Below are 24,717 nucleotides of genomic sequence, written 5' to 3'. Positions count from 1 at the left end.
AAGATCAATCATGGATTTGGAGAATCATGACCCCCTTACTAATCATTGGTTATACAGATCCAAGCCATATATCAAACTAATACTCTGTCTTTGAATAAAGCATCAAAGTAGCTGAGGCAGGATTGAAATTGTTTTATAGTCACATGCAACAAACTGTGTCCAATCATGACTGGACTCATTTCATCTGCACACACAAAAAGGGGAATTCATAGTTCAGCGGTTACAGTGTAATAATAGAGCCTCACACCAAGCGGCTACAGCTAAAATGCTCCTCCTCATAATGTAAGTACACATGAGCTTGCATTTCTATAGCAATTTTCCAGCCTACTGACCACTCAAAGCTCTTAACAACACTTAACGTCATGTTCACACATTCATACACTGAGAGGCTGCCATGCGAGGAGCTGACCTGCTCATCAGGAGCAATTTAGGGTTCAGTATCTTGCTCAAGGACCCTGCTCTACCTCCTGAGCCACAGCTGCCCCTTAAATCACACATGAAGGTTTCAAGGCTATGGAAATACGATGTTCAGACTCCAAGATCTGTGTTTGGTCAACTGGGGCTGCTGGTGTTTTCTCCTTTAAGTTTCTGATGCTGGTGTTGAGAGTGCACACAACATGGATAAGTTGAAGAAAAGACTCAATAATTTGCTTCTTTTCAGCCGACTTCTACTAACTGTAATCTTCACCCAGTGAATGAAATAATTTAAAAATGGCGATTGCGTTGTATTAGTTAGCAATTAGGGTGTGCTGTGGTTGTTCTAATGCACAAGGTGCATGAAAGACATTAATCACAGCTACTGTTGGGGGTGTAATCAAAGCATAATACAGCCTGATCATGTTCATCTGTGTTGCAGCTGGTGACAAATCAAAATCTACAGGATGCCCAAGGCAGGCGTCAAGTACAAATCCAGCAGAACACAATACACCGCTGCTCAAACAAAATTATGAATCACTTTGCTAATTCAAATACAGGATATCCTCCAAAACCTTTGGTCAGTATGAATCATTTATACATCAAAACGTGTTAATATAGGTTCCATGTTTAAAAATACCAGAATTCCCCTTTGAAGATTAGTTTTCATGTGTACTAACTTAACCTCTTTTATTATTTTTGATGTTTCTGATCCTGTTGGTTTAAATGTTGTGTATCTCAGGGCTCTGCAGGCTGGTTTCAGATCATCAAATGAGCAGAGCCACACCAGCGAACTTCAATTTTCTTTGTTGTTGCAATAAATGCTTAATGCTCGGATTGTACGGACTCGTCGTGCACTCACTGGGTCCTGCTAGCAACTTGCTAACAAGTGGAAACTGTGTCATCATTGAGGTTAAAGCTGTATCTTTCTAAGCCTCCTGCCTTGAGACTGGAATAGATTTAAATAAGGATCACTGAGAGATAATGGCTTTTACCTGGATTCACCTCATTAGCGTGCATCATTCAAAGTGTGAAAAAAAAAAATCCCTTTGTGTTCAGCCCAGAGTTAACCACAGGGTCATATACCTCAGCTGAAAACAACCGTCTAAGGCAACAAGACTGTGGTGAATGATGATGGAAATGTGTTACATCTGGAATAGGAGTGGGCTAATGGAGAGACGCTGACGGACACATCCATATGCTGCATGGCGCCTGGAAGGTGGGACTGTTGGTTATCCCTGTGACCTCTCACCCCGGTAACACCCTTCCAGTGGCAGGCTTGACCTTTGCAGTGAACCTGCTGCCGGAGTGATCCGCTGATGGCATTTATTGTCATGCCCCATTTCCACTCAGCCTGTCCATTTGGGGGTGATGGAATAGGATTCGAGAGGTGACCCGTGCTCCTCGGAGGCTCTTGGGAGTCTGAATCATGGCTGCACACTCTGTCAGTGTAATGACCGACTGTGGCCTTTAAGACACTCTGCACTTAAAGCAGAAATGACGGATTTCCCTGTCTCTTCATCCAAACTTGCTGCTCGCTAACTTAACACATGTAAAACGCACTTTGTGCTTTGTTTTTCTTGGTCGACCGTCTCTTCTTCCTAAGTCCCTGTCCCTCTATGTTTATCTCAGTTAATATCTCTCCCTTCTTACCTCCGTCTTTATCAAGACTTCCGTTTGTGTCTCAGTGTTTGTCTCCGTTTCTCTTTGTCTCTCTTTCTTTGAGGCTATCTTGTCTTTTTTTCCCCCAGTGGCTCATCCAATGAAAGAGCTGCAGTGATGCTATCTGCGCTCCCAATCTGGACCCATTTGTGTGTGCGTTGTGTGTCAGACAGATTGCCTCCTCATAAGACTGAGGCCCCCGGGCTAATGTCACAACAGTCCTCTCACACATTTCCACAGTCAGTTGCATGCTGTACGACTGTGCAGTAAACAGAGCCCGCGGTGCTACCAAGTCAATCCAGTTAGATCAAAGGAGGAGTCTTATAGGATCTTGATTGTAATTTATCATTACAGTTTGCATTTGAAATGCAACATGATGGACAATGAGCTAAATCAACTTCATGAACCTCCGAGAAAGAGGTCATCTTGTGTCTGTGCGGCTGGTGTAAAGGGTCCCACAGCAGGGAAAAAGAGGATTTGACTAGATGTAACACGTCTACGCCATATTTTTGTTTGCTTTCCTTATCTTTGCCTATCTTATCATCTAAAAGCTGTTATCAGAGAGTTTCAAATGTATCTCCCCATATCGTCGGTTACAAAAGTGCCTTTCAGATTGTCAGGCAAGCGTCTGAGACCTTCTCCCCTCACACCTTATGTCAGAATTGGGGGACTATGTCTGACAATTTTTTGTTTTTTTGCAACCTTGAACTGAGAAAGTAAAAAATGTAACATGGACGAACTTGAATTTCTCCTATGGGGGATCAATAAAGGTATATCTTATTTAAAATGGAATGAACTGATCTGATCCAGCCTGATCTGAATGAACGCTTGCCTCATGCAGGGTCGACATTACGATACGATACGATACGATACGATACGATACGATACGATACGTTATGATACGTTGCAATATGTTGCAATATGTTGCAATATGTTGCGATACGTTGCGATATGTTGCGATACGTTGCGATATGATACGTTACGATATGATGGGATACGATGCAATACAATACGATACAGCTTTATTGTCAGTAGAAGAGGAACATTAGGTGACATTGCTTCCTGGATGAACATAAACATGGCGGAGGCAAAAAAGAACCAGGCTGTGGCAGACCTAAAATATTTAAGGATTGTTGAACGCCTCGATGGTCTAAAGGCTTTAAAAAAACAACTTGTTTTAAACAAGTGTTTGAAAAGATGAAGGCAGCTGGAATCCACCAAACCAGAAATATTTTTCACAGGACACTTTGTGGGTCCATCTTGAAAAAGTTGCAAAAAAACATCTTCTTCTTCTTCTTCTGTTATATTTCTGGCAGATTAGACGCCTCACAGCAGGCTGAACCACTTTGCGTGTCTTAAAAAAGTTATACTCATGAAATGCTTTGGGGCGAGTAAACGCACACTTTTTAACACTTAAGTTGAAATCTCTAATCAGAATGCTTCAGATTTAAGACATTTTGTCCATGTAACCTCAGAATGCCTCTAAGGTGAGTCTATCTAAAATTGTGCACCATTATCCCCATTTTATCTCTTCTCCTCCCTCGCTACGACAGCTGGATTCATTCGTTCCTGCTTTGAGTGCTGCATTGAGTGTGGCCGTTCAGAACAGCCATAAACACTTCTGCCTTCAGACACGGTCAGACCGCACGTTGTTTGAGCTAGTTCTTTTCAATCATACCCTTCCCTCTACACTTGTCAGTGCTCCGTATTCATCCTCAATCTCTGCACTTGATGATGCAAGCCCGGCCGAGCAGCAGAAAAAGACTCCATCTCTTTACCAGATTAAATTAGACTTCAGACTGAAGTAAGGAATACTAAAAGTCAGACTTTAAAGGATAAGGCCATATGCTATATTTTTCTTATTGTTAACAAATCCATTCAGAGGGCCAAAACCAACAAGTCAATCTTTTAATGCCTTTTGAATTCCCCAGCCTGTCTGTTGCCATCAGCCCATCATGTTCCTGCTTTAAAAACAGGTCAGGAGTATATACTTTCATTTTCTAAAAAAGGCTGCAGCAAAATAATTTCCTAACAGCTGGGCGCTGTAGTTTTAGGAAACATTACTCAGAACATTTGGGCTGTATTATTTTCAGATGCAGATTTGGTTCGGTAGTGAGGAACCAGAACACTGTATGCGGGATGACTCAATGTAAACTGTGTGTGTGTTCATTGTAATGAAAGAGCATATCAGCTGGTGCAGCATCGAGCTCACTGATGTGTTTTTAATCGCTGTTGGACATCAACGAAGGTCAGTGAGAGACAGAGGAGATGTCAGGATTTGGCCATAGAAGCAATATTAAAACTTATAAGTCATTGTTGGTTTTGTCTTTTCATTGGTTCTTTTGACAGCATTGGACTTATCCTTTAAATAAATAAAAACTTTGGTTAGACTTCAAAACCTCAAATACAGCCAAAAAAGAAACTCACAAAACATATAAAAGAATTTGAAAATAACCAGATATTCAAAGGAATAAAGTTGTAAAAAAAACTAAATTCTTCACTGAAATCAGTATATTTTCTAATTAGAGTGATTTCATGCTGCCTTCAAGGCACAGAGAACATCTACAAGTCTAATGATGTTGATAAAGACGTCAAAATAAATGTCACGTACACAGAGAAATTACTCAACTGGTCCTTTAAGTACTTTGTAATGCTAAAAGCTATTTAAAATCCACCAGGACATCGTTAAACAAGAGGTACTAGAGCTGCATAATGTCCAGTTACTAATACAACTAATACAAAGGAGTTGAAGGAACCAGTGTCAAGTAGTCCTGGGTGGCTATTTACATCAATTTGTCCTCATCTGAGAACACCAGTCTGACAGCTGAAGCACAAGATAGTGCTGCATGAATACTGCACCTTTGTTCAGCTGCATAATGTCGCGCCATAATCACCATCATATATTAAACATGACCAGTTATGCTAATTGGGCCATTCATTGATCAGATTATTACATTAATTAGTGTTAATGGACTAAAGATCATTATTACTCAAATACAAGTATGGGTGATGTATCTCAGTGGTGAATTTGTCATAGACAGCTGACAAACGAGGTACAGTGACGTAAGACATTAAAGAGATGTTCCACCAATTTTACATGTGAAGACCGGCTAACGCGAGACAATTCGTCTTCTGTGGCTTTGGAGGGGCTTTGCTAGATCAGAGAAAGGGATCTCAATGATGTCACAAGGATGTCATTCGGGGTTTTTTGGCTTTGGCTCCGCCCCAACCCCCAGGAAGTGTGTCAGGCTTTGAAGTCAATTTGACATAGTGGCCAAACCGTGTAATTGCCGTCGCATGATGCACACTGACCCAACAAGACTTATTTCCATTAGGTTTTATTGTGAAATAAGTGCCTGAAAATGGTAGATTTTTTTTTTTTAGCATTACAACTCTTGCAAAATGACTCAGAAGAGCTCTAGAAGAGCTTAAAGATGCAATGTGGAAGAATTACTGTATGCCCGCTAACTGTTGCTAACTGTAGCTGCCGTTAGCTTGGTAGCTCAGTTAGCTGTGCAGCTAGCAGTCTGGACTGGGAGTTTGTAATGCTGGTGTTTACACAACTAACACAGGAGTTTGTTCGCTTCATCAATCCAATCTGAGCATTTTAGCACTTTTTATGATGCTAATTTCCATTAATGTAGCTAGGAAGATGATTTCCGCACTCTTAATCCCGCCTACTAAGCTATGATTTGTTTATTGTTTCACCAAACAGCAGAAATAGCTGCCAGTGGGAACAACATCAGACCTGAGTTGCTGCAGAAACCTGAGATGTGGGCAGCGACTCTGAGGTCTGGGACCAGGCTACATTCTGAGTTGGTATTCAAAACTGAAATGGCAAGATAGAGACAGAGGCTCCAGAATAACAGCCTCGAGAAATCATTGTTGTGTTCTGAGTAGATAAGTGATGTAATTTGTGATCAAGAGGATTTGGTTGCATCTCTTGAGAATAAACCAGACAATCCCTGAGGATCTGAAACAAAAGGCACTCTGCTTGTCTTGCTTGACAGCATCTGTTAGTGCACGACTGCTCTCACCTTCTTCAGCCGTCCACTCTTGGTCCCCAGGAAGACCACACTGTGTCCATTGTAGACATAGGAGGTGACAGAGGTCAGCCTGTCCCTGTTCTCGGTGTACACCGTCTGACCCGACACCAGCTGGGAGCCCCCCAGGGGCTGGTTGATATCCAGGCCGCAGAAGTGATCATCGATGGGAACAGGCTGCATGGAGAGATGGGAGTGGGGGTGGGAGTAAAGATGAGAGGGCAGAGGGGTGTTTTTTGTTTTTTTTTAGGAGATGAGGGGAAGAACAGGGACAGCAGGTTAAAGAAGGGAGGGATAGAGAACAGAGAGAGTGAAGGGCATGAGCAGTGAGGACGACAGATACGTGGAGGGGAGGTGGAGGTAACGAGAGAGAGAGGAAGAGCGTAAGTTGGAGCCAGAAAAATGACTGAGATCACTGTAGACACGTGTGAATAGAAGAGGTGAACTCAAACTGACTTCTGGTAAGCGTAACATGCATAAAGCGCACAATTTCCAGGGTTAAAAATGGTTACTTCAAAAGGGGCCTGGGCTGCTGCGTTTATCAACAAGCCTGGGAGTGGGAGAATTTTGCGGAGCAGACTAATTGCTGATGGCAAACACGAGAAACGTTGTGTATTTTGCGCCCGTTTCTGTGATTTTTCAGATCGCTTGATCTGACATCACACAAACACACAGCACAAGAGATGTCAGGTTTTGATTAAGCATCAAAGAGAGCAGCATGCTAAGCAGTCCTGTTACATCTACTAACATGCACCTCAAACCTTTGCTAATTGGCTGTCACTCAGTGTATAAATCTACCTTTTTAGGGCAGCTAATTTCTTGTTTCACATCGCCTACTTCTTATGCACATATTAGCCCTGTGCTTTTTCTTTCATCAAGCAATGTGCCTGAGCTTCACTGAAAGTGATCGGTGAAGGGAACGTTATATCTCACCCCCCACCCTGCTCGAAAACGAGCCCTTTTTTCTTTCTGGCTAGTATGCGAGCATGCAACTCCTCTCTTTTTAAACCTAAATATTGAACACATATGTGAATATTGGTTTTTACAGTTGCATTCACAGTTTAAATTTCTGCATGAATTTTTAATGTCATATCTGTTATACCCCCTCCGAAGTAGCATCGGAGTATAAAAGGGATTCATCAGGGTCCCCAGAGGATGAATCCTGATGACACTAATGATGACTTATCTCTGGTGCCGCCATGAGGTTGACATTTCGGGTTTTTTTGTGAAATGTCTTGACAGTTATTGGATTGATTACCATGAAATTTGGTCCAGATATTCATGACCTCTCACTAGGGGTGGGGAAGAAAATCTATTCTTAGATGCATCTTGATTTTCTCTTATGTCTCAATGTAGAAAAGTCAATAGTTGGAAATTCAAACCCAATTCCTCGAAATTATGACCGCCCGTATATAAACAATTCTTAAAACTGAGCTGCATGTTTCCTTTGGCTGCTGAAACATCATGTTTACGTTCTGAGCCAGGCTACGTCTTGTGTTTCATCTGTTTATTTTCTAATTATGGATCATTACAAACACACATTTTAAAAGTAGAAGTAATCACACAGTGAGAAATGATAATGCATCTGTTGAAATCAAAAAATCGGATGCATCGTGATGCGTCACTTATCATTCTCTAATCGCATCTTATCAAAGCGTGAGGTGCTTCGAGATTCCCACCCCTACTTCTTAGGTTGAATTGTAAATATGATTTAACATCCTGAGAACTCACAGCATTACCATCAGCCTCAGCTGTACTGTATGTGTAGTGCAAATGATCAAATTGAGGCGATTTGAGGGGGGACGCCATCCCCCTTTTTAGCAAAAAAAACTAACAGGCAATCACTAATAGGCGGACCGCTGTCGGGGTCCGGACCTTGACACCATCCTAGCCAGACCCGGACCTATAACTGATTAATAAATGAGAATAATTATATTTTGACAGAGCATTTCTAACTGAACCCAACTATTGTTTTTCTCTAAATCCTGCAAACGAAGATGGGGGTACATGGTAAAAATAATACATGCTACATATCAGCATAATAGCATGATGGAATTAGCATTAGCTTAAAGCACCCCTGTTACTAACACAGAGCGTGGCTGCAGGCTATGTTGCCTTGTTACAACAGTAATTGGCAGATTGTGACATTTGCATTTTGTAGCTTTCTAGGAGCCGAACATTTACAGTAACAAGTGTCAATAACGCGGCAGAATAAAGCTATAACTGTCATTTTAAGGTTTTTTTTATGATAAGCACGTCAAATGATATCAAATGATATATTCTGATATCAGTATCAAAAAGTCATACTGATGCATCTCCCACTAATCATGCAACAAAAGAAACGCAATACCTAATGACATCATAGGAAAGACGAACCATTGCACTTCATTTACAGACCGTTTTAGATACAAAGCCCTTTGGTTAGCTTTAATTATTGCATTATTATGTGTGTCCGTCCTCCCTTGGCTGCTTTTATGAATAACATTACATCTTATTTGTTTGAAGGCATGGTTGAATCGAAGCACATGTTGGAAACCACCAGAGCGAAGGATGTGATGAATATCATTGTTTTCATGGTTCGCTTTCAACTTGTTTCCATGAAAGCTACTCATTATGCTGAATTATAGCTTTCACAAAGGCACAGAGTCGGACATTTACAAGAAAGCCCTTTTCTCGAGATCAAGAACAGGTCTCGGAGGGTTCAAATACTGCTGACAGCGACGAGAAGAAGGAGGGAGATGGAGAGGGAGAAGGAGAGAGAGACAAAGGGGAGGAGAAGAAGGCGGGAGTCAGTGCCCGAACCCCTGAATGAAATCAAAGCTCCGTACAAAACTCCTCTGATTAGCACTTGTGGAATTAATCTCCTCCAGCTCTTCTGCTCTCGTGGGATCCTGAAAACCTGAATGGTGTCTTCATTACAATCTGGCTGCCTGTCTGTCACCTACTTGGGCTTGGGATGATAGTAATTAGATAGTAAATCTATATCAATGCTACTCACCACCATGTGGCTTTCACAGTTGGTCTAAATGTGTGTGTTATGGGAGGAGAAATCAAATGGTTCACCAGTGCCTTTCTCTTTCCACTGTCCACCTACCGCCTTGGTGCACTGCACGTCCTTTCCCAGCAGCCAGTGCAGCTCCAGGTGTCCCTCCCCCTGGTAGCAGGACTGCAGCCGCTCCTTGATGCGCGTGTTGATGTCTTGGATGGTGAAGACACAGAGAGCCGAGTGATCCGGTGGGTCGTGGCACTGCTTCTGTCCCTTGGAGAACACAGCAAAGAGCACGTCCTCCTGGGCGCTGATGTTGAGAGACTTTGCCAGAACCCTGCCGGCCTTGGACAGGTAAGCCGCCTGCAGCAGGCGGTACTCCTCGCCTCTGTGTACGCACCCCACAGGAAGTGACACATACGAGTGGAACTTCTTGTCACCTTTGCAGAGGCGGATGATGCGCGAGGTGTAAAACAAGTCGCCAGGGGAGCTGCCAGCAGGCATCCCGTTCTCAGGCGTCTCCGGCTGGACGGTCATGAAGTAGACGAAGCTTCCGCTGGCGAAGCCGTAAATGTAGTAGATGTCGAAGTGTGGAACAAGAGCCAGCGTGTCTGAAGGGATTTTAATGAGAGAGGAAACAAAGTCGGTGTGAAGCTCGTAGTCCAGCATGGCAGAGGATTCTGGGTCGCGAGGCAGCTTGCGGCTGGAGATAGTTGGGAAGTAGTCCTGTTTGCCACCGACGGCCGTGCCGATGTACAGAGTTGCGTCCTGACCCTGCGATGGCACAACGACCCCGTACATCGTGCCTGTCTGGTTGTCACTGGACAGGTAGTGTTCTTTTTTGTGCGTGGGCTCCACCAGGATGAACAAATCATCCAGCCTCATCAGCTTGCAGACGCCCTGGTAGAGGCTGCCGCAGGCCAGCAGCCTGTTGTGAGAGTAGTCGATGAGCAACAGTTTGTTAACGTTGTCAGTGGAGGCGAGAGGCTCTGAGCAGGGCTGGACAATCAGCGGAGGATAACATGCTTTGTTGTCATACTCTGGCCCTGTATCATGGGACACCAGCAGGGTGAGATTGGCCGACAACTTGTAGATTCGGTTGACGGCTCCGACGTAAAGAGCCCCAGTAGACTGATGCACAGTCAGGTGGTTCAGCGACCACTCCTTCCGCTCTGATTGGAAAGTGTTCATAGTCTGTCCAACTGCCGTCTTTTGATTCACAGAGATTAGAGTCAATAGCCACAGTGCCAGGGGCCATGACATGACCTTAAGAGGACCGTGACCTTTAGTGAGGCCGCAGTAAGTCCGTCCTTTATCCGAGCACGTTCCCATCCCCGCAGGGCTCCGAAAAATACCGCGCTCAGACGAAACAGCTGGACCCGTGTGTCACCGAGGAGCAGGACTGCGCTGACGAAGATGAGCTGAAGTGCAGTCTTGTGATCTTCACATATTTCTGAAAGAGAAAAGAGAGATATTTGTTTTAAACTCAAAAGATCCTTGACTCCTTTGAGAGTGAAGAAATGATTCTTTTGGGAGAGAAAAAGTGCTTTCAGAGTATCATTACACACTTCATCTAAAAACCTCGCAATATATGTGCTTGTTTTCCCCTCGATCTCTGCTTAGTCAGACACATGAGACATCAAAGAAACAAGTAATCATTTGTTCAAACTGTCTCCCCATATTTACTAGCCCGAGAGATGGTCCAATATTCCCCCTATCAACAGGGGGGCTCATTATATTCGCCTCTGTGTAAGAGAGAACTAACTGTGGCTTATTACTTGAACAAAGCAGTGACACACTGTAGCAGAGCCTTCCCTCTGTTTGGGTGGCTAATTAAATGATCCAAATGTATTAATTATGCGTCCATTTTTTGGGCTCCCTGTTTTCCCTTCTCCCCTCCGCCTTGTTCGTTTAAATGGTTGAATCCAGGAGGAATTAATCACTCTCCACTGCGTCCGACATTCCTAAATTAATCAGGCTTTTTCCAGGGATGGCAGGGAGTCATTAGAGATTCAGAGCCAGGCAGCATCAAGCCTCACACTTCTCTGTTTAATTTCATTAGCATATTTTATGTAGATATTTCCAGGGGACAAACAATGTCCCTCAAACACATGATGGACTGGAGGATGGACGAGCTAGACGCATGACAAAGGATGTTTGATGTGTTTGGGTTTTTTTTTTTTACCCTTGCCATAACTATTATGTGATGCGTGTTGTGGTGTGCTGCCAGGTCTTTCTTGTACAGATGAGACAAAACACGCTAATTTGGAACATAGAAATTTGGGGGTTTTTATCTCGATATAAAGACGGATGTTCTCTGAAGGCAACACAAGGATGGTAGATAAAGTGGCTTCACATGCGCCGTTACTTCATCGAAGTCCATTAATGGAGTAATAAAGCTGCCTGCATAGGAGGACAGACCATAAATTAAGACACCTACATCACCCTAAATCCTGTCTGTGCGACACCAGAGGCTTCACCAATCCGGCTGTTTTTCATCGCAGCCTTTTGTCCTCTCCAGTACCACATCAGCAGCCCCTCGCTCATTTTTATCTTTTTTTAAAAAATCATGAAACTGCCTTTCGCGAAAACGCTTCTAAATTTCCTCCAGAAAGATGTCCTGCCAAACGCTAGAAGGCTTCAGCTCGAAGGCAACTGTCTTTTTTGGCTCCAGCCTCCGTAAACAGGGTGTTTTCTCAGTGAGACTTCCTGGTATAAGTAAAGGTTAAATGAAGACAGCCATGTCAGATCCTAACGTGGGGGTCATGACGGGGTGGGTGCTCTCCATTGGCTGACTAACAGGACGTCCGGCTGAGTTGAGCGGGAGCCAGGGATGAAGCGGATGGACTGACACTGAGCTGGCTGGGCCGACTCCAGCTCCACTCCAGCATCTCCTGTCCATCTGTCCCCGCCACGCTCACGCCGGGGGACAAGTCACTCGAGTGTCTCGACCTACTCTGCTCAATTTGGCAGGCTCCGTGTGAGCAACTCCACCAGTAATTGGCCACCGAAGAGTAACATCTGTCACACTGTATTGCTGAATTTAAATTTGAAGTTCACTGTTTGTTTTTCTTCATTGAGAAGAAGAACAAGACATTTGCTCAGAACCTCAGTCACACTCGGCTCATCTTTAGCTTTATTCATCTCTGCTTTAAATGTTAGATGAGATAAGCTTCCTCTTTTCTGTTCTTGACTAGTTTTTTCTCCCGACTGGACACAAAAACTGTGTTTGCTTTTATGAGTTCTCAGAAAGCTTGAGATTTGGCAGGACATGTTGGCTCTAATATTCGCTGCTTCTTTATTTTCAGAAAAATGGTGTCCAGCAAATTCCTTCTGAAAATCCCTCAAATCATCTGCTTTGCAGGCTGATGAGTCCCTGAACCAGATTCTGTGTTGATGTAACCACAATTTCCTCTCATTTGTCCTTTTTATGTTAAGACATAATGAAGACAGTACTGAGACATTCAGAAATGTTTGAGAGGAGGCCGTGGCGGTCTTTTATTCTGACGGCCTGTGGGTAAACTCAAACATAAAACACAGCTTTCATGTGTATGTTTTCAGTAAACTAAATTGCCTGGTTGTCAGTAAGAAACCTTTACTCCCTGGAGTGCAAACCTTTTTCCAAATCTTGCCTCTGCTTTTTGATGTAGGGCTTTCTGGTGTGAAAGGGGGTGCGGGAATGGGACGTAATGCATTAAAGAGCTGTTTGAAAGTGGGCGGTTTAGATCACAAAAATCTGACTCAGTCCTTTGTTCGTATTCTTGAGCTGCCACAAAAAGAAGCAGACAATTGATTTTGTGTTTACCGACTCGACGAGAGTTGTCTCTACTTTGTGGCGTCCAACAGACTCTCATAACTTTGAATTTCTCTTGCTTGAATCGCACTGCAGACTTCCAGGTGGAGACCTTTGGTGTTATTTGCGCTGTAATCTCGTCAGACGCGCCGTTCGTTTTCTCAGCTAGAAGTGATTAATATGACGGCGCTATCTAACTGTAAATAGCAGACAAAATTATATTTGCAGAGCCAGGTTTGAGACTGGCATGACCTTAAACAGCAGACACCAGCGGTGCCATCCAGAGGTTAATTCAGAGTCTCCAGTCAAACCCTCGGAGGAATTACAAAACTGGGGGCGGGGGGGGAACACAAGAGGAGAAAATGGGGAAGTGCTGGTGGCAAACGCAGCCGGGCAGACATGCAGGCAAGCGGCAGCCTCATCGTTTCATCCATTTCTGTTCTCCCGGCTTTAGTCACGTCTAAGGCGTGCAGTCATGCTGCTCAGTGTTTACCCTGGATTATAGAGACAACTCTTTGCCCTGCGCAGTCCTCCCTGCTGAATTCTCCGCCTCGCCACTCAGACACGCTCCAGCCCAGACGTGACTCATTCACACTCACACACAGGAACAGGGTTTGCAGAGGCCTCTGGGGACACGAAGCTCTCAGCGGGCACCAATCACGGCACAGGGGAGGGAGAGGCCATCCTCTTGTGCTCCGCAAACACGACCCTTTGACCTGGATCAAGATCAGTGGAACCAAATCCATCCATCGGGTTCAGCTTTTATTGGGGTGAAATGCTGTCATAGCTTCTGTAGCGCCCCGTTAGGCATGATTCATGGAACAGAAGGGATGGTTAGCTGTTTTCTCCCTCTTGTTTGTTTGACCCATCTGCCATCAGAGATGAACTCAAATGTTCACAGGGGAGGTGTCTTTGTTCGGATGCCCGTGTGCATCATTTTCACTGTTTCGATGCCATGAAGTTTTGTCAGCGACTAAAAGTTGTTTTGATTTTTTTATTTTCATTGTCGACTAGTCTGTTGACTTTATTTTTTATTAATAGATCAGTCGTTTGGTCTATCAAATGTCATAAAATGGTGGAAAATGTTGATCAGTGTTTTCCCAAAGTTTTGGTTTGTGAAGATTTCTGTCCATCTAAGGATTTTTAGTCATGTAGGTGAAGTTCAACCAATCTGAACTCACTAACATACCCATTTTTAAAGGGTCAGTTCATCGAAATACGAAAAGAGTTATTTTCCCCCTTATAAATTCTGGATTTGAGCTAAACGGATCATTTTGATCTTACAAGCCGAGACTTTAAGGCATCTGTGCTGTCACGCCAATACAATGGGGCTGCAAGAGTTATTTTCACTGTCGCTTGTTACCCTCAAATGTCTTGTTTTGTCCATAAGTAAAGAAAAGTAGAAAATATTCACATTTAAAAGGATTCACAGACTTTTGACTGAAATGGATTAATCGTTCATATATCATACTATAGTTGGCGAATATCAGTTTTCTCATCCTTCAGCAACATATTCCCCCGCAGTCTGAAACGCTCTGTTTTAGCTCCCGTCTCTTTAAGGCCCCGCCTCCTGAAGACCCAGTCTCTTCTGATTGGTCAGCTCACACACGCCTGTCCCAGAACCTCTAACGACAACAGAGCAGCTAAATCAGTTTGTGCCAAACTAGCCATGAGGCGTTAATTATAAAAATGTTTGACACGGTGACAAGTCACAAGATTAAAGGCGGCACTACTGACGAGGCGTTTCAGGAGCAGTGTTTTCTGTGGGAGAGAGGAGCTCCTGTTGGTGCGGACTATCACCTTTTTAACTTTCAAGATCTTTTATATGCACAAGAAAATAAAACAGTGAAGGAAAGGATAAACACAAAAAAACATAGTAGGTCTCCTTTAATTCATGAATCTTTGCAGCGTTATTTGCAACTTGCAGTAGGTGTTGTGTAATTTCAAATAAGCTGTCGTGAATACTATAACTGACGGTATTTCAAAAACTCATAACTTGACTGTTTTGGCAATTTTGTGGAGTTGCACCTCCGTGTTGTAAGCCTGAATGGATTCATAAAACATAAAAAAAAAAATCATAACTATGTATTCTTGAAGGATTCACATTACGCACAAGATATTTTCAAAACCAAGATTCAAAAGAAAGACAGATTTGGCACAAACGGCGCGGTGTTCTGGTTTATCTTGTTTACGTTTTGGATTATAGATTTGTGTGAGACCGGGAGCGCCGTCAGCAGATGATGCCACGATCTTTCTAAAGGTCAGGAGAAGCATCTCTGCTCTCACACTTAGTCAACAATGGGAGTCATTGTCACTCACATCAGAGGTGATAAAAAATGTTTTTTTTTTCTTGTTGCTGCTGTTATTTTTTGTGGCCTAGATTTATAAGACTGCACAAAAGCAATAACAGTATGAGACCACGGGGGCGGAAAAGCGCCTGAACTACAATAGTCATAACAGATTCTCTCCTCATGATTTCGAGCCGGCTGGGCAGAAGCACGCAGGCTTTTTTGTGTCAGTAGGTTTAACAAACGACGCTGCTGATGGAAGTTGAGAGTAGGCTTATAAAGTTTCTTCTTAGAGATCATTTCAGATTCAAGGAAAAAGTTTGAGCCGCAGCACTTAATGGCGATGTACTTTACAATGTTTGCGCTTCTAACTAAAATGGCCTGATGGGAAACCTTTGTCTGGGGTTTCCTGCAAACACACATGGACGAGTCATTGGGGGGAGGGCCAGCGTTGTACACATTACACATGAATGAGCTGGGAGGGAGCCAGCCGCAACATAACTTGACTTCCAAATGAATAAATGAAGGCAATTAGTAGATCTGTTTACAATGTTGTGGAGACAGAAGTAGGTCAAACGTGGCGGAGACAGGAGGGAGGAGGGAGCCAGCAAGCCAGAGCCAGGGGCTGTCGCTGGTACCTACAGTGATGAGTCGGGGAATTAGGACATGAAAATGCCGTCTTTATTAACGATGACTTATAAATGAATGTCAGACTGAATCACAAGGGACCGGTGGGGTTTATGAGGAAAAGCAGTGTTTTGTGATCAGTCCACCGTGTTTTATCCGCGGCTGCGTTGTGGAGGGGGCAGCCCAGGGCGACTGGCCCCGCCTCGTGAAGGCCCCTTCACAGAAACACAGAGCGTGGCCTCGGAGGGCACGATGTGCAGCGTGGATGCTCACACTGCAGATACCCACAGGATATCTCCGCTTTGATGCCGCACAGTGAAATTTTGTGACAGTTGGCCTGTGGTTAATTTTTACCGTTATGTTCTGCAATATAAATTTAAGCAGCAGGGCTTCCCCCGGACATTCGTCTCAGTCGGGGGGAGGAAAAAAAAAACCTCACAACCAGAATTTAGACTAATGATGCTAACACTTTGTGATGCTAGTATCCTCTGGAAACCAGTTTGAATCGCTTGAAATTCATTTGGTTTTGTTGGCATGATTTTATATTAACAAAAACAAACCGTAATTGCCTTTTTTCCTCACTTGTTGTTTGGTTTATTGGTCAGCGCAGATATTGCACGCTTTAGGAGTCTCCAGCCAGCCACTAATCTTGATGGCGGAGTAGCGGAAGATGTCTGCGGGGAACAGTAAAACAACACTATGTCATGGCAACACGCTCTGCTCTTAATAACTGCAGGATGCTGCGAGGGACCCGGGCAGAGGCAAATGTGACATAGGGGACCAATTCCAACACATCGCCACAACACAGTCAGCAGCCTCCTTCTGCAATGCATGCCATTATCTTAGGGCTATGCATTATACATGCAGATACAGTACTATATCTGAAATTGCTGTTAAGAGCAGGGACCAGATGAAGGGCACTGCTGCCACAGTCAGATTTACCCATGCATGCCTTTCTCCTCCCTTCCCTCTTCTCAGCTCTCAGTCTCCTCTTCCATAAATCTCATTGTCGGTCTTCCCTGGTTAATGGTGACCTCAAGCAGGCTCCTCTCAACTGCCGAGGCCCTCGTGTTGCATATATGATGAGCATGGAGGGGAAAGTCAGAGTGACCTCCAGCACTGTGATGAAAACCCATGCAGCTCGAGTGCAATAGAGGGTCTTCTATAATTCAGCGGGCCGCAGAAGAAGACAGAGCGAAGCTGCGTTTTTCTTTCGGAGCCACACAGCGTGTACACGTGTGAGCCGTGCTGCAGCGGCTGCCCACACCCCCTCATCCTTAACGTCGCTTAAGCCCGAGAAGACGAAGAACAAGGGGTAAACAGAGGAGTCCAACCGAGGCTGGGAGTGATCTGTGGACAGTGCAGCTGAGGGGAATAGAGAATGAGGGTGGTGTAATGCGAGCTCCAGACGCTCTAGCCCAGAGACAAGTACCGAACAGCTCTCCAGTTGTGTGTTTTTGTACTCATTCATTTTTATTTGGCCCGGCAACTACCGGCCTGATGTTCAGCCTCTAGCACGGCTGTAATTTTATTGTCTGAGTTTCTGTCTTTTTTGTCTGACTTGACATTGTTCTCTCTGTAAAACAAAGCTGTATTTCTGCTCAGACTGATTCAGTTACAGATGTGCCGGGACATATTGCTTTTGCATAAATCATCGAGTACTGACGGGGAAAAAATACATTACATTTGACAGAGACCAGACCCCGGCGAGTGTATGAATGAGAAAAATAATCAAACACAGCGATGCAGTGCATCCATGTGAAGCTGTGAAGCACATATGTCCATAATTCCCACACCACTGCACACAGAAATCAAAGAACTTATTCCACAGAAGCCTGTACGTTTGCTCGCCTTCCTCCCTCTTTGCCCATATGGCTTCGTGGGGTGGAGGATGCCAAGGTTGGAGGTATCTGGCACGAATAATTACGATCAAAGAAATTACAATGCAAGAGGAACAGCTGCTACCTCCACTGCTGACAAATCACTGTGAGCGAGAGGAGACAGCGATAGACGGCGAGCGAGGGCGAGAGAAACAGGGAAGAGGAGGAGAGATGGCGCATGTCGTACTATTCGACAACTTTCCCTCTAAGTATCTGCTGCTCCAAAACCCATTTAACATTTAATCCGCAGTGCAAATAAGGCCTTTGGTGGCCATTCACCCAAAAGCTGTACAAATACAAGCATCTGCCCAGATTATCTCAGTCTGTCTCCGTGGTCGGCCCAGCCCGGCTTGTCCCTAATTCTAACTCTGAAACTCTATCCCGCCTCCCAAGTATGATTTCGGGACAAACGCATACAAATTTCCTCAATGTCTTTTAATAGAAATAGCCTGGTTTAAAGTACAGCACCCTAGTGATCCAGAGGTCTACCAGGACTGCAAACACAGGTGACTTTCACTCAAAATAGAAATTCACCGGAAGGCAAACGGGGCGCAGGTCTTTCTATCTATTTTTTTACAAAAACCCCTTCGGAGATAACACATACTGAGGAAAACAGCTTTCAGTGAATACACAACAGAGAACATTTCCCATCATTGCCGTAACTTCTTGATAGGGCGTGATCCTGAAAATAATATTGAATTCTCAAACTCTATTAAGTTAGTGCGGTCCCAACAGGTTTTTGGCTGCTTAGGGCTGAACACTGCACATGTCTCAGATGTAGTCTAGGAGTTTCTGGGACATGTTTAAGATAACTGATGACTTACTTTTCCCCCCAAAGATCAACTCGTTCAGCAGGTGTTTGCTCACCAAACTGTGACGCTATCACACGCAAGAAAAAGTCACAAGGGAGAAGCGATTCAGTTGTGTCCTCTTTCTGTAACCTAGTTCATTTGGTTTGAATCTGGCGCATGATTTTATATCTTTAACCTTTAACTTTTAATGAATTCTTCATTCATGAAAATGATTCAGTTCCAGCAACCATAAATAAGCAGCGAAGTGTTTTGTACAGATTGCACGACATGTTGTTTGAAGTTTGAGAGCTGCTGATGTTCTGTGAAGGGGCTGCTGAATGTGGATATTGTTCGAATGTCGTCATTATTTATTGGAAATTTCACATTTGTCTACATGAAACAAGTACGACAAAAGATTTCATTTTCTAGAAATGGAACATTATTTGAGTTGGAGGCGTTTGAGCAAACGGAGAGAAATAGAAAGTATTTAAGCGTTGTGACAGATTTGCCACGGTTCGACCACATTAAGACCCAATTTCCATACATTTTCCATGTCATATGACATGTTCCCCATGACCAATATTTGCATTTCTGCTTCCAAATTAAATTGCCACATTTTAATTGATAGCTAATTTGAATGTGCCAATGTATGAAATCAGTAATTATGTTTTCAAAGGTTGGCACCAGTAGGCGATTCAAGGAGGGATGGCTTTCCTATCAAAATGACCAAAATGCATCCCCCTTGTTAGCCTGCCATTCCTACTCCTTCTTAGTAGCAGAGAGAGTGCAGGGACATGTTAGTCTAGTCTGGCAGATTCATTGATCCTTTATCTGAATGAGGTTTGTGCAAGTTAGAAGCTACGGCCCCGGCTATGACCCTGAAACGTCACGGGTGAACGAACAGGTCCATCCCCCCTAAAAATTAGCCAAACTCCTACCGGCTGGCACCATCCAAACCTGACATGATGAACTAGTGAAAGGGCAATCAGCAGTTTGGCTTTTGGCCTCCTTACGTTGCTGGACTAACAAGACTCAAGAAAGGTCAAAGTTGGTGCAGAAGATATATTGAATTTTGGTCCCTGAACACTGGATCCTACATTTCTCATCACGAAACTTGATAGCATCTTTAGCCTTAATTCCTATGGGCGTATTTCTTTGACTTTACGTGTGCAACAAGGTTTTGTTACGTCCGTCATGCGACTTCATGTCCCACCAGGACCATTTCAGAAGCAGAGTGTAAAAGGAAGTGTGTTTATTTCATAATGTTTCCTTGATTCTTGAGCTTCTGCTGTGGTTGAGTAGGCAACGTAGTTAAATAATTTGTCTGTTTTAAGTGTGTTTATTGTTAATACTTCCAACTCGTTGTGCTGCAGTAAATCCTGAGGCTGCACAGGGTGTTTTATTTTGAAAATTGAACAGATGCTCCATCCTGTTCCCGCTCGGGGACACATTCGCTGCAGAGCGGAGGGGAGAGCCGCTTCTGGGACGATGCTGAAACGTGCCGTGGCGTAGCGTTGTCTGATTCTAGAAACGGCCGCGCTCCGTACCGGCAGCCGTGCTGCAGCTGTAATGCAACGCAGACATGCCCGGTGGAATCAGGGGCTTAGACTCCCGCTGCCAGGTAAACATCCACGTCTTTCAAATTCATCACCCACAGACTTTCTGTTAAGAATCTTTAGTCTTCAAACCCCAACCTGAGATAACCCTGATGACGGGGTTATCTCAGGTTGGGGGTTCTTTTGTCTGACTTTCAAAAGCTCCTCCAAAGCCACAGTAAACATTACACAACTGTTCTTATCGGCTGAGCGGTACGTCTCACGATGAGTGAACCGATCATCACGTGCCCATTCAAGACAAAAGAGATTACAAACTCTTCAAATTAAAAAGTCATGTGTCTGTACTTCCCCAAGGAAACACAACACATGTGACATCCCTCAACTTTGTCTGTTTGCGTTTTCTATGACCATATGCTGTCTGCTTACACTAGTGCCAGGGAAAATCATGCAAAACACACACATCAGCAAAGTTATTGCACTGTTTGTATCAACAACGGTGTGACAATCTGGAGGCGACGCGCCATATTGCAAGACCGCCATCGCTGCATGCTGAGCGCTGCCAAAGCTGCCATCTGGCAGGTGAGCTGCACGCTTTCCACTTGTACCTCTCCTCCCTTTCACTCCTCTCCTCCATCGCCACCTCGCTCTCTCTCTCTCCCCCTCTCCTTCCCTCTCTCCTCATTGCTCTCGCTATCTTTTCCACCTCTCGCTTCCCCCTGCATTCGTCCCTGTTCTCCACCTTTATCTACCTGTACATCCACCTCCCTCCAGGCCTGGATCACACACTGAAACAAGAGGAAGCGTGAAGATTGAAAGAGGGATGAAGGAGAGAGAGAGAGAGAGAAAAGTGAGGACAACAGCATGCCGGTCGTGCTTGATGATCTGCAGTATTTTGTTCTCTTTCCCCCCCCGTCACTGTCGGTTTCATGTGACTGTTTGCGTCTCTTCTCATCCCGTCTCTGCTGCTCTCTAATGTACACACTCCTATGTAAAGACTCACTAGTAAATGCATATAGCAAGTACATGTGTATGGATGCACACACACACACACACACACAGTACACACACACACACTGGGGGCTCTCCTCCTTCGTCTTCTTCCTCGGGCTGTAGCATCTGAACAGTCGTGTTTAATCAGTGTCTCTGTGGGCAACGGGGGTAACGGTGGGGGGAGGCGGCGAGGGCTGGAGGTGGGGGGTCTCCAGCTCTGGGTAGGAGCAGTGAGCTGCTGTGCACTCACACACCGTGTAATTGTGTTACATACACTAATTCGCCTGATGTAGTATTGCAGCGGCTGTGCGTCGCCTTTGCCCCTGACCCACATCGTCGCGCTCCCCGATATTCAAATTACTCCAAAAATCAATGTCACGCATTGAACTGGTGGTCATTTAAATCAAAAGCTGTTTGATTTTTTTTTTCTACTTTTGCGCAGCTGTAGCCGAGTTGTGTTGCAGCTTTTTCTTCCTTTTATTTTTCTGTCTACTCAAACCGACTGTGCAGCTCATTAATCTCTGTAGAAGTGAAGATAACACTGAACTCCTGGCTTGTGGGTGAAAACGACAGAGACAGATGTTCTAAATTACTTCACCTACACTGCTCAGGCGTCGCCTCCGGGATCAAAAGAGTCCAAAACAATGCAGCTTCACCTGCAAAACCCGCCACATTCAGAAACTGTCATTACAAAAACTGGTTAAAAGACGACACTCAGCGAAGTGAAATCAATAAACAATCCAACAAGTCTGTCTCTACGATGTGGGAAACTGAATAAATATATAATTCTCACACAAATTACATTTTCTCTCTTAAACCTAGTAGTGGCCAGCTATTAAAGGATAAGTTCACCCAAAAATGCCAATTGAAAGTCGTGTGTAAGGGGTGCAAATAACGTCTTTTTAAATCAGTTTGGGATCTTCCAGAGACTTGGATTGTGCCGGACGAGCTGAATTTAAAACAAGTCCCCATCTGCTTTAGTTGTTTAGTTGTTACTGATGTGAAGCTCCACAAATGTTTTCCACAGAGGATGAAACTTCATCCAGCTTTCCATCAGTATGAGGTAGACAATGACTCAATTTCATTTGTGTGCGAACTCACCCTTTAAACTGACATCTGCACCTGTAACTTCAGTCACAGCCCAAAAACAACAAGTGTAAATGTGTTTCAGCGCCTCAAACTAATAAAAAAAAAGGCATTTGGAAACCTCGACCGCGACTCGTCATTCCAGAAACAATATGTCCAGGTTACACTGGATGAACCACAGACCGCAGATTTCATCAGAATGATTTCTTTAACAGTAGTTCCTGTGAAAGCTGGTCACAGTGAGTTAGAGGGGAATAGTTACTAAGACATAGATGTCCTATCATTGATTGGTTAGTTGTCAACTTTTTAATGAATCGCCAACTGTTTTGATAACCAATTAATCGGTTTGAGTGAAAGAAAAGACATAATTATCTGATTCCAGCTTCTGAAATGTGAATATTTTCTTGTTTCTTCACTCCTCTATGACAGTAAACTGAATATCTTTGGGTTGTGGATGACATTTGAGGAGGTCATCTTGAGCTTTGATCGACGTTTTTTAACCATTTTTTGACATTTTGGACACCAAACAACAACTCAGTTAATCAAGAAAACACAGGAGATTAATCTCCAATGTAAATAATTGTTAGTCGCAGCCCCGTTGTATGACCGATGTATATCCATTGGCCGATATTGGCCTTTTACATATATCGTATCGGCGTGTATGTTGTCTGATATCAACCGATATGAAACTTTCTGGTTTTCCAGAAAATAATGCGAAAAAATATGTTTACGGTGATTTATAACTCTTACATTTTGAGTTTAAGTCAAGTTTGCTCTTTCAGTGCACTGATGTCACTCTAGACAATAAGACTAAGACTTGTCGACATTGGAATATTTGTATCGTCGGGCTCGGGTACAGATATCTTCAAGTCTTGGCTTGTAAGACCAAAGCTATCTGTTTGGCTCGAATCCACAAGGAACAATAGGTGAAACATCTCTCTTTTTTTGTATTTTTGGATGAACTGACCTTTTAAAACTGGGTCTACTAATGAAGTCCAGACTGATTAAAACCTAACCTGCATGACTCAAACTCCTTAGATGAACAGAAATCATCACAAACCAAACCTCTGTTTCGTGCACAGCAGACGAAGAGAGACAGAACTAATGTGGAGATTCATTTAAATTCTAAAATTAGTAGGCAACTGATAAAGTGCGGAGCGCATGACTGGCATGAACACGCCAGGAGAGAAGCCAATCTCTCTCCCCTCCCTCCCCTCCCTCTCTCTCTCTCTCTCCGTGAGAGGCTTTACTCACTCTGGAGGGGCCAGGAGAATAAAAGCTAGTCCAACTGGCCGGCCAGATAAGCCGGACCAGAAAGAGTATACAGAGAGGAGGAGAGGGCTTCATCTGGTTTGCATGAGGGGTGAGAGTCAAAGAGAGCGTGCATCCAACAACCAGCCCTTCACACACACACACACACACACAGAGAGAGAGAGAGAGAGAGAGGTGCTAGGATGCACTTGGTCAACAGCATTGTTGAGGTTGGCACCGCTACAGCTGTGTGTGCTTTAGTTCTTTCAGCTCCATCTCAGCGCCTGCCCAGCCTTATCAGCGTCCCAGTGGCTTCTGCTCTGCCCAGGCTGCCAAGGCTGCACGGGCTCCGGCTGCAGGAGGCAGGAGAAGGGGTGACTACCTCCTCCAGGCTAAATCCTCCACTCTGTTATTCTCCTGATGAACCAACTGATAGGATAATCCACATGTGCAAAAGAGAGGCTGGTGGAGGGGGGGAAAAAACCTGCTCTAGGAAGTGAAACATTTTTTTTTCTCTCCTCCTGATAATTTGCACCAAAACCTGCACAGAGCCGCTCTGCCTCGCTCGCCTGTGGTGAGGCATTTACAGCCGCTCTGTCTTCCAGAGCATCAGCCCCGCATCTGTTGGGTTGTTACAGGTGGCAGAGCAGAGAAATAATCCAATAATTTTTTTTTCTCATGCAACATTTTGTGCAAAAAAAAAAAAAAAAACCTCGATTCGCGGTGCGTCCGCGGCGCGTAAAGTCGAGCAAACTTTACCCTTGTGCGCGCTCCGCCGGGGCTGCTGTAGTAAAGGATGGACTACTCACCTTGAAATAAGAGGAGACTCATTCATGAATAGCGCAGATCCGGTTATATCGCAGGGATTTTTGGGGATGGGGAGGGGGGTTGGTGGCTGAACGTCCCGCGCCAGGCAGTCAGCGGATGTGTGTGGAGATAAACTGCCGGTTAATTTATTCTACGCGCCGCCCGTGAAGTCATCCGGACAGCAGTGAGCATCCCTCCGTCAGCCGCTGAGAAGGAGCCGGCATCAAGTGACCCTCCCACCTCGTTCAGGGATTGATCATCTTCTGTAACAGGCAGCCACATAACCTCTCTCTCTCTCTTCCCCCTCTCTCTCTCTCCCTCCCTCCCTCTCTCTCTCCTGGTGCTACATGAAGTCACCCATCGGTTCACTTGCACCTCACGTACAGTGTGCGCTTTTAAGACCTCCGTGGCGTCATCCTCTTGGCACAACTTGAGCGCCATGCCTTACATTTTATTCTGTGTCTCTCAGGCGTGTGGACTCTTCACAGTGTTTTGTTAGATTCGTGCATCCAGGCAGATCCAAACACACATTTCCCCCAATCA

At 44.4% G+C, this 24,717-nt stretch overlaps 1 protein-coding gene across 1 annotated transcript in view; it reads right to left on the bottom strand.

The window, feature by feature from the left end:
- LOC311255402 (plexin-A2-like) overlaps nucleotides 1–24,461 on the bottom strand; it is a 90,631-nt gene extending 66,170 nt beyond the window's left edge. Inside the window, exons 1-3 of the mRNA XM_084349846.1 lie at nucleotides 24,177–24,461; nucleotides 9,214–10,558; nucleotides 6,114–6,296 (exon numbers count right to left, since the gene is read on the bottom strand). Coding sequence (XP_084205972.1) covers nucleotides 6,114–6,296; nucleotides 9,214–10,437 — 1,407 coding nt within the window. The 5' untranslated portion in view covers nucleotides 10,438–10,558; nucleotides 24,177–24,461. The remainder of the gene's footprint in view (nucleotides 1–6,113; nucleotides 6,297–9,213; nucleotides 10,559–24,176) is intronic.
- Between the last annotated feature and the right edge of the window lie 256 nt (nucleotides 24,462–24,717).

The sequence above is a fragment of the Pagrus pagrus genome (genome assembly GCF_965226575.1).
Source record: "Pagrus pagrus genome assembly, chromosome: 3".
NCBI classification, from domain to species: Eukaryota; Metazoa; Chordata; class Actinopteri; order Spariformes; family Sparidae; genus Pagrus; species Pagrus pagrus.
The sequence above is the reverse complement of the archived record's forward strand: the minus strand, read 5'-3'. Positions and strand labels throughout refer to the sequence as shown.